The following is a 12,720-nucleotide window of genomic DNA, read 5'->3' as shown; positions in this document are numbered from 1 at the left end:
CGAACATTAAAAGTGTGGTTGCCCGAAACTAATTTACGGGGGCGATTTGTCACAGTTTGGGGAGTTTGAAGGGTTCGAAAATTCGCGCTAACACGCTCATCTGTCGTCTTCTTCAGAGATAAAATTTATTGCCGCATATTCCGGTAATGTTGAACGCCAAAATTACTCAACCTTTTTCGCATTTCTTTCAGTCCTCTGAAATATATTCGAATATTTATAGAATGCTCGAAACGCTGCGTGCCAACTCTTGTTTACAATCGAATATTTGCGTAGCGGGTGCCTTTCTTTCACCAAATTCGCTTGAAAATCCCCAGAAATGACCGATGATTATTCGAGATCTGCAAGACACGTGGCTTACAGCATGACAGTCATAAACCTCGTAAGTACAAATCGTCATCATCACAACCTAATTTTCACATTTCAAGATTTGTGGTATCCTAAACCTGGTTATGGGAGTCTACATAATCGATTCCTTCCAAATTGCAGGCGGCCTTATCGCAGTTATAGCTGGTACAATTCTTTTAATTGGGATAATTAAGGTCAGACCGTGCTTTCTAATTAAAAAAACCGAAACCTTATTTTTCAGGACAACGCGAAATTCCTGCTCGTGTATTTAATAACTGAGACGGTGATGTTCGCGCTCGGGACAATTTGTGGACTCTTATTAATGATAGTGTTAGTTACAGTCTCATCTCAAATTGGCGACGGCCCCACACAAGTGAAAATTGGGCCAATAATTGTGGGGGATAAACACGTGGCGGGAGTTATTGCGTTTGTCGTTTTGGCGTTGATTATTCTGTCTTGGATTGTACATTTTTTGATGTATGTTTTTTATGACGATATGGAGGCGAGGAATAAGGAGGCGGCGAGGAGGGGTAGTGCGGCGGTGAGATATGATGTGATTGCGGAGACGAGTGAAGGGGAAGCACATGTTTTTTTTGTTAATACAAATTCATCGCCTTTGGTATAAAAAGTATGAGTGCAAGTTAAAAAATAAATTTCATTGAATTTATTACATTTGACCCAAGTGGTTTTCACATTTCGTATCGCTTTCTTCCACCGCACCGAATAAGCTCTCCCAAAGCCCATTTTCCTCTCCGTCCACACAATCCAAACATTACAATATACAATCAGAACCTGTTGAAGCATAAATTTGCATACGTCACCCCTTCCTCCGTCGTATAGCAGCAAGTGTAGGCAGCCTCCGCGAAAATACACTTTTTGATATTTCCCCGGCAGTCTCTATTCGAAATTAACGCTATATTCAAGAGGACTTTGAAAGACGCCATTGTGGCTACAATTTACTCTTATTCATAACATTTTCTAAAGAAGCCTGTTTGTCGGAAGAAGTCGAAATATTTTGAGAGAACATGCATAAGAGGATGAGACATTTCAACTCATACATGCGATGACATTTCGACACAATTGAAAGAAAACAATGTGCGACAAATTGAGGTTCTACTGTATTATTATTTATTAGTATACCTACTCCCCGCATCTCGTTGATTTTCAACAAAACCGTCCACATTAAACGTTCCCGTTACATTTCAGCGCACGTTGCTTGGAAATGACCATTTTTATCCATGACAACGTTTCGACAATGCTCTCCTCATTCTTGTCCTATTCTCCCGTCGATGGACAAGAGAACGATGCGACGCCGACTTCTGTAATGGCTCATACGACAATAGCCGTTAACAAAGAACCCGCTGGACCATTTTCATAAGCCATTGTAGTGAGGTCGCGGACACTGACTATACCCCGCCTTATCAATATATTACGTTATCTGCGTCACCGGCTTTCACTAGGACCCCCAGAATGTGAAATTCTATTCTGAATCGGAGCTTAATTAACACAAAAAGTTAAACGCTTCGGAGATAAGACGTACAAAAATCCGTTTTATGTTGTGTTAGGATTTTGGGATAAATCACGGAAAGTAGGAAGTGATGTCATAAGTGGAATTTGGGATGTCAGCATTGAGAAGAGACCTTAGAAGCTTCACTTTATGTAACTCTCACTTATCGATTTTCATTGTAATTAAAAAAGCACCAATAAATAAAATTGCCGTAATATCCTCCATCTAAAAACATTCTTATCAGACTAGTCGTGCGGTATTGCTTGTATTAGCAATTATGTAATAAAAAAAATAAAAAATAATTTTGCATAAGTAATAGTCCGAAAGTTGATGTAAACTGGTCTCAAAATAAACCCACCATAAAAATTAAACTAATAAAATATGTAATCAAATTTGACTACCCAAAACTAAATACCCTAAATTGACGAGGATTGAATCAGACTAGTTATTTATTGTATAAGTTTTTTAAACAACGGTCTTATCCACACAAGAATATTAAAATATTTTTAAGTAGATAAAACGTGACTAAAACACGAATGCAATATAACGTTTTATCCACAATTACAAGCTGAAATTATTCGAAAATAAAAAAATAGTGACATTGAAATGTCATACAAAATATGTATTCCGTGATTTGGATAAAACTTGGAACAAATGTTAGTTAAAACAGTTCATAACTGTCGGAAAAAGTCGATTTAAAAGTTAAGTGTGGATAAACTATAATTATTCAATTCTACTTTCGTATCAGACTCAAAAAGAGATTTTGCTTTCACTGAAACAGAAATCTTATTTAATGTTTAAATGCATAATAAAGACATACAAAAATGCAAAAATAAAATTTTCAAAAATATGTAGTTGTGAAGATTACATTACATACATTTATTTATAACAAAGTTCCGCAACAAAATTAGTTTTTCAAAATCTGGAATTTAAAAAAATCAGCAGTCAATAATTTTTTTGTACGTAAATACATTTATTTATACCAAAATTCTGCAACAAAATTAGTTTTTCAAAATCTGGAATTTCTGATCTACATGATTATATCAATTATGCAATTTTCAAAGAACCAGAGGTACCCAAATTCTCCCCATCAATATTTTCCTGTGGTTTTAAATCAGTAATTAAAATTTGGAATGTTTGCTTACTTTTATCTCGATCAGTAATTAAAACTTTCAAATCAGTGATTGTAAATTTTTACATACTGTAGATTCTTCGTAAGTCTTTGAAGTCATACTAAAATTGTATTTCTATTCTGTAATCGCATTATAATACATTCATCACTTGACCACTTGATTATAATGGTAACCACCAACAAAACCTTTCTTCCTGAAGAATGTCCTGAAAGCAGCTACAATGAAAATCCCATTCATAAAAGTAGTTCAAGTTTGTTTAATAGTCGTCGAGTTAATGACAGCTTTGTTGTCGAAACGTGCGTGAATAAATGAAAAAATAGTGTTGAGTTTGATAAATGATTCTGTACAATGATGAAGATGTTGCTAATTCACTATAAAAACGTTATATAAATAAAACGGTATTCAAATTCAAGAAGAAAAGTAAACACAGGTCAAACAATATGGTATTAATTTTCTAAAAAATGTAATTGAAAACATCTATTTTCCCTATCTTTATTATAATCATTTCCATGAACTTTTTTAATTATGTTGACTCACCACTAATCAAAGTTGCGCTAATAAAATTCCATTCATCATTAAATTATGATTTACACATAAAACTGTCAATCATTTCCAACAATACCACAAAGAAAACCTCAACAATTGCTCTTCCCATTGTGTCCCAATATAAAAGAAATAACCACTTGCTAAACATTACATTTTTCTCGCCCATTACACTTTCATCGGCCACCACCATTGTCTTCCAAATTAACAATTAAAAATCAAGCACTCACCGCACCAACTCCGACGATCCAAAGAAGTAATCCAAATTTTTTTGGTGACACCACCAAATTCACCACACTTTTAACACATCCTAGGAAATCCCAACCACTTCACCACGTGCGTATGTATCACTGCCGCATGGTGTAACCTTCCGGACTCCGGCAAACACAACCCCTCCGGAGCACAATTCGCGGGTTACTGCCTCAAGTCGCGCACTGTTGAAAAGCGAACAAGTGGCGCATGCGCTAGAGATTTTTAACAATGCCGCCGAAACAATAACAAAATTGATTAAAATTTAGCATTGTCGTCTAATTGTGCATCGGTTTAATGCGATTTGAGGGTGGCTGTAATGGGGGTGGATTATTGTTTGTATATCGTGTGAAGGGTGGAGATCTTCCTGGAAAATGTGCAGAGTGGAGACTGAAGAGTACAATTTTTTAATTGTCTGTAGATCTTATCAAAAGGTGGCTCAAGAGCCCTCAAGTTGATTAGGTCGAGTCGTGTTATTATGTGTGACATGGCGGTTTAACAGACCTCCACGAAGATTGCTGTAATTAAATAAACAATTGGATGATTGTTTATTGCAATTGCAGTTGTAATTTTGCAACGGAATAAAATACACAAATTGTTTGATGGTGACTTGTTCGCTTTGTGATTCAGAGAAATGCGTCATGGTCCCTCAAAGTTTCCAAGAATGAACCAAAGGAACAAGTGTTCAGAATAATTCTTCTCGAGGAATTTCTACAATTATTATTTTACAGTTAGTTCTCGATATAGATTATAATGAACTGATTTCAAGTCGATCAGCTGCGGCGATGCAACTTTGTCCCACAATCTTGAAGTAAAAAAAGATTTAGAATGAAACGGAAAATAAAAAAGCAATAAAAAAAAAATAATTTATTGATGGAATTTACGTTTCAATGAAGTTGGTATTTTTGGAACAAGGCTAAAATTAGCGCTGAATGACAGGGACAAATTTAAAGACATTTTGAAAATTGATTCATAGCGATGAACGAAGTTTCATCATGTAACTCCGTTCAATTAAACCGCATTATATCCATGTTGGGACATAATGGATAATTTAGCCATTGTATTTGGCATGATAAAGTCCACAATAGATTTTTGTATAATAGTGAGTCGAATGAAACAAACAGTTGTCTATTATTAAAATAATATTCAAACGTATAGGAATGTATAGGCCATAACAAACAGAAATTACAAAAGCGCACAATAGCGGCTGACTCATAGAAACGCCCCATTGATTTTTTTTTGCAAAAATGTCAGTATTGTGATGAGCGCTGGCGCTAACAACAAAATGTCACACGCATCTCAATGACGCTTTGTTTTCCCCAAACCCAAACTTTCCACATACACGAAAATTTTCCATCCATTTCTAATCCCCCATTTTTTCGCGCCGTTCAATAAAAATCGCATTTGGGCATTGTCGAACGCTGACGCTTTCTTCTGGAGCGGATTAAAAGTTTATTATTATGAAAGTGCATTGTCTGGGAGCGATTCTTGTGTCCGATATCGATGTTGGAGAATGTTTTATATCGACTACATCACAATATAGGCCGCTGCGATTAAATAGTGAATAGCTATTGTGTGAATCCACGGGTGTCTAGATTCATATAGAAAAGACGTGCCTTGACAATAGCAGTCAGTACAGTTGAACAATCGTGTACTCGACGTGGAATAAAGGGAACGCTTATCATCTCGCGGTTTTTACATTGTTGCAATCACCTACGCAGAGCATTAAAGGCGGCGGACAATAAAAGAAACAACATCGATCGGGAACGGACGCCCTTGGGACGACAACGTACAAATTTCAGATCCCACAAAAGAAAGGGAAGGGATTAAAAAAAGATAACATTGCCGAAGCAAAATTACATAATCCATTCAATAGCGGCCATCATTTTTAATTTTTTATGGCTTCGCATCAAAAACTCGCTCGATGCATTGGAAAAATCACAACAATATCATCAACTATTCCCAGAATAGTCATTTAAACATAATCTTGTAATTTAATAATGGTTAAAAAGATGTTACGCAATACGTTAAAATATGAATCTACTGTTTTCTGAAAAGTATTAGTGCTTAGAAAAAATTCCAACATACCCAAATAAAAAAAATGTTACAAAAACACATACCTACAGTAATACACTTATCCAGTCAATACGTTCGCTTCCTCCAAACACAACTCTATAAAATTTCCCCATTTCAGCGGAAGGAAACAGCAAAGTCCATAAATCTGTTAGAGCGGGTGATAAAATCTTCGGGATCTAGGGTTCATTACTGAAAGGAAATGAAGCATGTATGGCATATTGTCATCATTCAAGAGTAACAACACATCCATTATACGAAATAGGATTTGTAGGCTCTAATAAAACCTGTGTAATCTTGCTACCTTTATTTAATTTGAAATAATTATTACTCCATTAGATACACTAAAAACACATTACATTGGTACAAACTGATAACTTTGAATTGCAAAAATTCTAAAACCTATATTACATGAATAATAGACAAAATTACGCTTTATTTTTCAACAAGTCCTTGTTCCTCTCCATCATCTCTTCTTTTTTATCCTTCTTTACTTTACTAAGGAACTTGTCCATCTCTTCTATGTTACTTTCGGAGGGAATGTTGGACTTGTCAATTTTACCCCCGCTTTCTCCATCACCGGTGTTTTCATTTCCACCTTCTTCTTTATCCGCCCATTTTCCCCCAAACGCTTCTCTATCCACGAACTTTTCGTTAGTAGTATAATCATCTCTATCTTCGCCTTCACTCAATGGTCCTTCGTGCCGGATCTGTTCTCCTTCTCCATCCGCATACTTATTAACTTTATCCTTCTGTTCAGCTACGTTTTTCTTCATCGCTTCATCAGAGTCTCTCTCCCTGCTGCCGCTCACAGACCTACTTCTATCTCTCGATCTACTCCTGTATTCTCTCCTATCCCTGTACTCTCTGTATCCACCTCTCTGGTATCTGCCTCTCGGCCTTCTTCCACCTCTATTGTTATAGTTATTATACGGCCTACCACGTCCTCTGTAGTCCCTATCGTTATACCTGGCATCGCGATTATAGTAGCTTCCACCACCACCACCGCCTCTGCCTCCTCTAATGCTGTTGCGAGGATTCTGGAAGCGAGGCTTGTAGTAAGTTCCTCTGTCGTTGTAGCGACCTCTAAAGCCTCCACGGCGGTAACGACGTCTGTCGCCTGAGTAGCTACGTGATCTAGAGCGACTTCTTGAATAGTAAGATCCAGAGCGAGACCTGGAACGACTGTAATATGAACGAGAACGGCTTCGATAGCTACGTGATCTGGAACGCGAGTTGCTCGAAGATCTGGAGCGACTGTATTTGCCGTGAGAACGAGAGCGGCTATGACGTTTCGGAGAACGACTGCCGGAGCGAGGACGACCTGGAGGTTCAGGAGGACGGCGACCTAAACAAAAAAAACAAAAATGCCAAAGGGTTTATTTAAACAGTCTCTGATCTAACTGAACTGTTTCCGAGTTAAGTCAAGCTTCATAGAAATATCTAGAAGAATGCAAGTAAAATAATGAACAAATAACATCGATCGGCCAAATTACGACAGTTCAAAAAGATCGTGAACTTCAACACATTTAACTAGTTCGTTAATCTGACCTTGATAAATAGAAAACTAATTTCCCTTTCCGTGTCAGCATCAACTTAGTAGACGTTAGTAAATAATATTTTAAAAAAGAACAAGACGCAAAGCTCAGCCCCGTTGAGATGACAAAAGTAACCATGCTACATGCCTACAATAACTGAACATATCAAGAAAATAAAAACGTTATTAGAACGACATTGACATTAGCCATCTGGAAAGAGACTGAGCTCTACCTGAAGTAGGTCCTTTAGGAGGAGCACCTGGTGGTAATGGTGGCATATTATGTTCCCTCTCCTTCTTCAACTCAGGCGGCGTCATCAATCTGAAATTCCCGAACTTATCCAAGACGACTTGTCCCGGATTAACCAATGGTTTAATTGGAGGAATTGGTGGCAACAGCTTTGGTTTCTTAGGCGAATCGGGTCTTTTCGGCGGTGGCTCCTTCATGGCCATCGCTTTTCGAACACTCATGTTTTTTTCTGGTGTTGGAACTGGTTGTTGAGCTTTTCTAGGTGATTCCTCGAAATTGCCGTTTTTACCTCCCATCATACCGCGCTTATCCATTTGCTGATCATCTTTCCATTCTTCGCGATCGGGTTTCTTTTTAAAACGAGAACTGCCACTGACTGGGGGCGGTGGTTGATTGCTCATTTGCATTTTCCATTTGGAGGAGTTGCTGGCTGAAGCTGTAGCCTCCGCCACTGCTTGGCGAGCTTTCTGTTCACGGGTTGGAGACGGCGAGTCAAGGAGACCACGTTTGGGGCTTTCACTCAGCTCACTCCTGTTATAAAAATTTTAAATTAAAATAAAGAAACAAGGTTGATAAAAAATCTTACCTCTTTGACTCTTTTTCCATGGCATAATAGGCGTTCAACTTCGACTCCAATTCTTCTAAATCAGGCAAGCTCTCAATAAATCTGGAACAAATTAGATTACTTCCATTTGCTTTTTTAAATCGCCAAAAAGTACCTTTTGGTATAACCGGCTTTTTGCAAGAAGTACTCGTCTTCGTCAGAAGGAATGTTGTGCTTCTTGGACTTTTTCCCTTTATTCAACTCCTTTTTAATCGCATCTCTCAGTTTCTTATGGTCTTCAAACTCACTCAAATCAAAGCCTTTGCGCTTCAATTTCTTTTCTTTCTTCTTCTTTTTGCTTTCTTTCTTGCTCTTTCTGTCCTTCTTGCGTTTCTTTTTCTTATCGTCGCCTCTTTTATCCTTTTTCCATTTTGAACTTTCCTCTAAAAATTTCCTTACCTTTTCCTCATAGTCTGAGTCACCTTTAGTTTCTTGCAAGAACATCCTCAATCTTTGTTCATAACTCAAATCTGCAGATTTTGGCGCCTCTACCGGCTGTTCAAGATTAAAATCAAACATAGAGGTGCTAGCAGCAGGTTTGTTGAAAGTGTAATTGCTAGAAGTGTCTTGTGTCTGATCCATCATAGCCATGCGCTTACTCAAAGGACTCAAAGAACTTTGCTTTTCGCGTCTGTGCGATCTAGACCTGTGCTTCTTCCTCTTTTTAAAGTCACTGTCTCCAGAACTTGAAGTGGAGTCACTGCTGCTTGATGAAGAGCTACTGGAGCTTTCGTTACTCCCAGACGAACTGCTGCTAGAGCTAGAACTTGAATGTCTCCTGTTCTTCCTTTTTTTGCTTTTCTTCTTCTTTTTCTTCTCTTTTTTCTCTTCGTCCTCGTTCTTAAGTAGCTGCTTCAAAGCATCATTCACATCCGATGTTTTACCAGTTGTCGCCAAATTCGGTAGTAACAACTCAGTCGGTTCAATCAAATTCTTCGTCGTTGAAGTCTTGTTCTTCAAGAATTTCAAAGAGTTCTGAGCTTCTTCATGGTTGGGTATCAAGCTCAGACAGCTTTGGTAGGATTTCCGTGCTTCTTCAAACTTATCTTCTTCTTCGTAACTCCTTCCGAGAGCCACCAGAGTCTCGCCCATATACTTACGGGCGTTCCCATGATTTGGATTCAACTTAAGCGCCGTTTCGAAATCTGCGATAGCCTTCTGAAAGTTGCCGCTATTTGCATAGAGAGCACCACGGGCTACCAGTCCTTCCACGTTCTTAGGATCGATGTTCAAAGCTTTGTTGAGACACTGGAAGGCCTCGACGTGTTTTCCCGCTTTGAAATGATCGATGCCGTCGGCCACGTTGCGATATGCCCACTTACTGGCTTGCACTTGACGCAGCTCAGAGGCGTACTCGTTTTCCGGAAAGCGGCCTCTGTAGAAATTTGAGATTAGCATGTCGATAAATTAATATTGTAGTTCACTTACTTGAGGCCTTTCATTAAAGAGCAGTGATCTTTAATACCGAGAACTCCCGCCAAGTATGAAATGTTATTCGGATTGTTGAATCCAATGCTTTTTTCTAAGACACTGTCATAGCTTTCGTTCTTGTGATCCAACGCTTTTCTGAAAGTGAAAGAAAGAATCGTTTTCATTCAACCCCGGACTTACCCTCATTCGAGAGGATCAATATCACACAATAACGTGATAATTATACCTGTTCGTACGTTAGTTTGTGAGTCAAGACGGAACACGTTTTCCAATTTCGACAAAGTGTCGCCAGTAATTTTTTAAATATTTGTTAATTGCGTCCATTCTTCTTGGTAGTCGAGGTAAGAGCATCCAGACTCACAAACACGCTTTACCCTTAAAATGTATTATTTGCAATCCCTAAATTAAGTCATACATACCAAGGATGATCGTCTCGCGGACTCAAAGTTCCATCCTATGTGTTGTGCAAACAACATTTTACAAATAAATTTGTCGACTTATTTAAAATTCTCCTTATTTTATCGGATACAGACAAAATTAAACCTCTATCCTCAACTTTTTTATTACTTTTACAGATAGTGAGTGCATTTTCGGCTTTTTCATCGATACTGCGGAAAATATGTCTTTATAAGCAATGCGAACAATCAAAATACGACAGGATACAGCAAAATTGTTAATAGAGTGGAAAGAAAGTCGTTTTCTAGTAATAAATGACAAAGGAAAAATGTCTCACCTGTTTTCTTTTTTCATAGATCATCGTTTTAAACAGAGGTATTTGTGCAAACACGCTGCTTTACAATAACCCACAGTGCAATTAGGATCATGTGTACACACAAACACGTTAATTATGAGAATTTTTTGAATGGTGAGAGAATTCTTTGCGACTTTTAGTTACGGTTTTATTCAAACATAAAACCTTCTAAAAAGAAAAATATTTTAGTTAGCTTCAAAGACTCCTTTTGACTGTTTTTCATCCACACAACCAAAACCAAAGTTAATAACATTTTGTTTACAATCAAAAATGCGTGAAAAACGTTACAATGCTGTACCCAAAAACACAACTACTGAAAAAAAAGTTATTCCCCCTTCCCCGTGGATTTCTCCAAAAAAAACTTACTTGTAAACCAAAGGAAAATCATCTGCACTGATTAATCCAAGTGGTGGACGACGTTCAGGTTCGTTCGGTTTTCTTGGTGTGCCCTTCATACAACACACCATCTTATCCGAGTCGGGAATTTTTTCTATTACTTCGCAACATACGGAATCATTCATCATGTAGCTGCGAGTTATGCCCTTCTTATCAACTGCCGGGATTATGTTTGCCACCGGACAAAAAGCCTATAAAGTCAAAAATCGAGTCAATCTGATGGTTTGTTTGCAGTGACGTTTTGAAGTCCAGAAAAATTAACAATGTGCGTTGCTAAGCAGACTTAAAAAATGACAGTCATTCTCAAATGACATTTTTTGTCTAGTAAGATTCGTTTAAAAAGCCAAACTTAATTAATTTTAATAAAAACACTGCCTAACGGATCACGCATTTTATACACTTTGATGCAATTTTCCACCAAAATTGGTTTTAAATATTTAGAGCTTCTGTAAGTGGCACCTTTAAATTCGCCCACTTGAACTTTATTATGAAATAATGATGATGTGTTTATTACAAATATCAAATAGTCAGCAACCTGACACTGCTGATAATAAAATTTCACAATCTCATTGTTTCCACCCACCTTAACATTGATATCTGCTGCATAGATAATGTTAGGTCCAGGTCCTGCAGTACACAGCACTTTAAGCATCATCCCTGACTGAGTTTTGCTTACAATAGTCCCAATAATGAGATCACCCACTTTGACATTCTAGAAAAAGAATCAACCATGAAAAGCTGTTATTACAAGATTTGTGCCTCACCTTGAAAAAGTATTTTAATCTGTTTTGTTTGTCAACGCTGAGATAAGTCTCAAATGGGGGCATAATGGCGTACATATCTTCAGTGACGGCCCCCTCTTCAGGCTTATACTCAAAATCTGCCGGTTCCGTGGAAAACAGCAAATTAGCCTTCTTCACAATAAACTGTTGCAATTTAAGACGTTTGCCTCTGTCCTGGAAAGACAAATGCTTCTGTCTTTCACTGTACAGTTGAAAGTTAAGATCCTTGACGTTTCTCCGATGCAAATCGCTTTCTCCATATTCGGCTTCCCATAGCTTTTGCATCTGCTGTCCATTGAAATTGAGGGACTGGGAAAGGAGGCTTGAATTCAACGACTCCATGTTGGAGTGTTGATTTTCACGCTTCGACTAAAGTCAGGCCTGTGGAAAGTACCATGAATTTATTAATAATCAAATTTAGACGGATTTTCGTCATAAAATTATAAAGGGAAAAGACCTAAAAATAGCGAAATTTATGCGAGTTCTTGGGGTCGGTCCAAGACAAGATGGCGTCTAAGGCAAGAGAAATTACAAGGGAATTTTACTGTCAAAATCTCCATTCGTTCTTAAAACTAGTACAAAATATACGCAAATTAAATGATTTATTATTCCTAGAAGAAAGGTAATTATTTAATAACGCAGTTTTTTCAGTTACTTACCCTGCAAGAGTTTTTCTAAACAAAGTTACCAACTTCACGCACAAACAATTGATATTTGTTGCGCAAGGAGGCGCCACTGGCGGAGGTTTTGCCGGTTATCAACCAATAAATAAGCATAAAGCGGCGTGAATAAGTTTGATTGGTGGGATAGAAAAAGCGGTAATTTCAAATGTTTAGATATGCAATCTAATCATCCAGAAGTCCTTGTATACGTAATAAAAACTGCCAAGTTTTCAAGGTTTTATAAATACAATTAAATTTCTAAAAATAGTGTAATCAATACATATGTTTATTCAACAACAATTAATTTATGTGTTTAAAAAACACAATATAATATGTAATTTTAACTTGTTAAAATTTGCTAAAAGATATTAAGAGCCGGTCGCATAAACACGGTTCAAATCTGACTTAACCCAGGCTTAAATGAATTTTGCGTTGCACACATTTTTGAGCGGTTCCA

At 37.5% G+C, this 12,720-nt stretch overlaps 2 protein-coding genes and 1 long non-coding RNA gene across 5 annotated transcripts; 1 reads left to right on the top strand and 2 right to left on the bottom strand.

Annotated features, from left to right (window-relative positions):
- Positions 1-243: 243 nt before the first annotated feature.
- LOC148174922 (uncharacterized) lies at positions 244-2,067 on the top strand. Its single transcript, XM_088037904.1, has 3 exons — positions 244-379; positions 426-539; positions 587-2,067. Exons 1-3 carry the CDS (start codon positions 317-319, stop codon positions 968-970), a joined length of 561 nt encoding a protein of 186 aa, XP_087894030.1. The 5' UTR covers positions 244-316; the 3' UTR covers positions 971-2,067.
- Positions 2,068-6,142: 4,075 nt separating this feature from the next.
- Positions 6,143-12,345, bottom strand: LOC148174920 (uncharacterized). Of its 2 annotated transcripts, none has more exons than XM_088037902.1 (9): positions 12,261-12,345; positions 11,584-11,982; positions 11,403-11,531; positions 10,790-11,010; positions 9,670-9,807; positions 8,357-9,616; positions 8,224-8,304; positions 7,621-8,168; positions 6,143-7,198 (listed from the first exon to the last, which is right to left on the bottom strand). In XM_088037902.1, exons 2-9 carry the CDS (start codon positions 11,941-11,943, stop codon positions 6,279-6,281), a joined length of 3,657 nt encoding a protein of 1,218 aa, XP_087894028.1. In that variant the 5' UTR covers positions 11,944-11,982; positions 12,261-12,345; the 3' UTR covers positions 6,143-6,278. The 2 variants fall into 2 exon arrangements, with proteins under 2 accessions (XP_087894028.1, XP_087894029.1); XM_088037903.1 differs by having other exon boundaries at positions 7,648-8,168.
- Positions 9,814-10,575, bottom strand: LOC148174921 (uncharacterized). Of its 2 annotated transcripts, none has more exons than XR_015770205.1 (3): positions 10,406-10,575; positions 10,092-10,280; positions 9,814-10,047 (listed from the first exon to the last, which is right to left on the bottom strand). It is a non-coding gene; the product is annotated as an uncharacterized LOC148174921 (long non-coding RNA). The 2 variants fall into 2 exon arrangements; XR_015770206.1 differs by having other exon boundaries at positions 9,814-10,040.
- Positions 12,346-12,720: the final 375 nt, after the last annotated feature.

This window comes from Gnatocerus cornutus, chromosome 5 (assembly GCF_029298725.1).
Source record: "Gnatocerus cornutus isolate USDA-ARS CGAHR chromosome 5, icGnaCorn1.1, whole genome shotgun sequence".
In the NCBI taxonomy this organism is placed as follows: Eukaryota; Metazoa; Arthropoda; class Insecta; order Coleoptera; family Tenebrionidae; genus Gnatocerus; species Gnatocerus cornutus.
Note: the sequence above shows the minus strand (reverse complement) of the source record. Positions and strands in the feature narration are given on the sequence as shown.

What these genes read in the sequence shown, in the direction of transcription:
- LOC148174920 (XM_088037902.1), bottom strand. Translation starts at nt 11,943, where the DNA reads ATGGAGTCGTTGAATTCAAGCCTCCTTTCCCAGTCCCTCAATTTCAAT. An exon ending in ATGGAAAAAGAGTCAAAGAG is followed by an intron (nt 8,169 to 8,223) that starts GTAAGATTTTTT and finishes TTTTTATAACAG; the next exon opens with GAGTGAGCTGAGTGAAAGCC. An exon ending in TCCTAAAGGACCTACTTCAG is followed by an intron (nt 7,199 to 7,620) that starts GTAGAGCTCAGT and finishes TTTTTTGTTTAG; the next exon opens with GTCGCCGTCCTCCTGAACCT.
- LOC148174922 (XM_088037904.1), top strand. Translation starts at nt 317, where the DNA reads ATGACCGATGATTATTCGAGATCTGCAAGACACGTGGCTTACAGCATG. An exon ending in GCATGACAGTCATAAACCTC is followed by an intron (nt 380 to 425) that starts GTAAGTACAAAT and finishes TCACATTTCAAG; the next exon opens with ATTTGTGGTATCCTAAACCT. An exon ending in TTTTAATTGGGATAATTAAG is followed by an intron (nt 540 to 586) that starts GTCAGACCGTGC and finishes CTTATTTTTCAG; the next exon opens with GACAACGCGAAATTCCTGCT.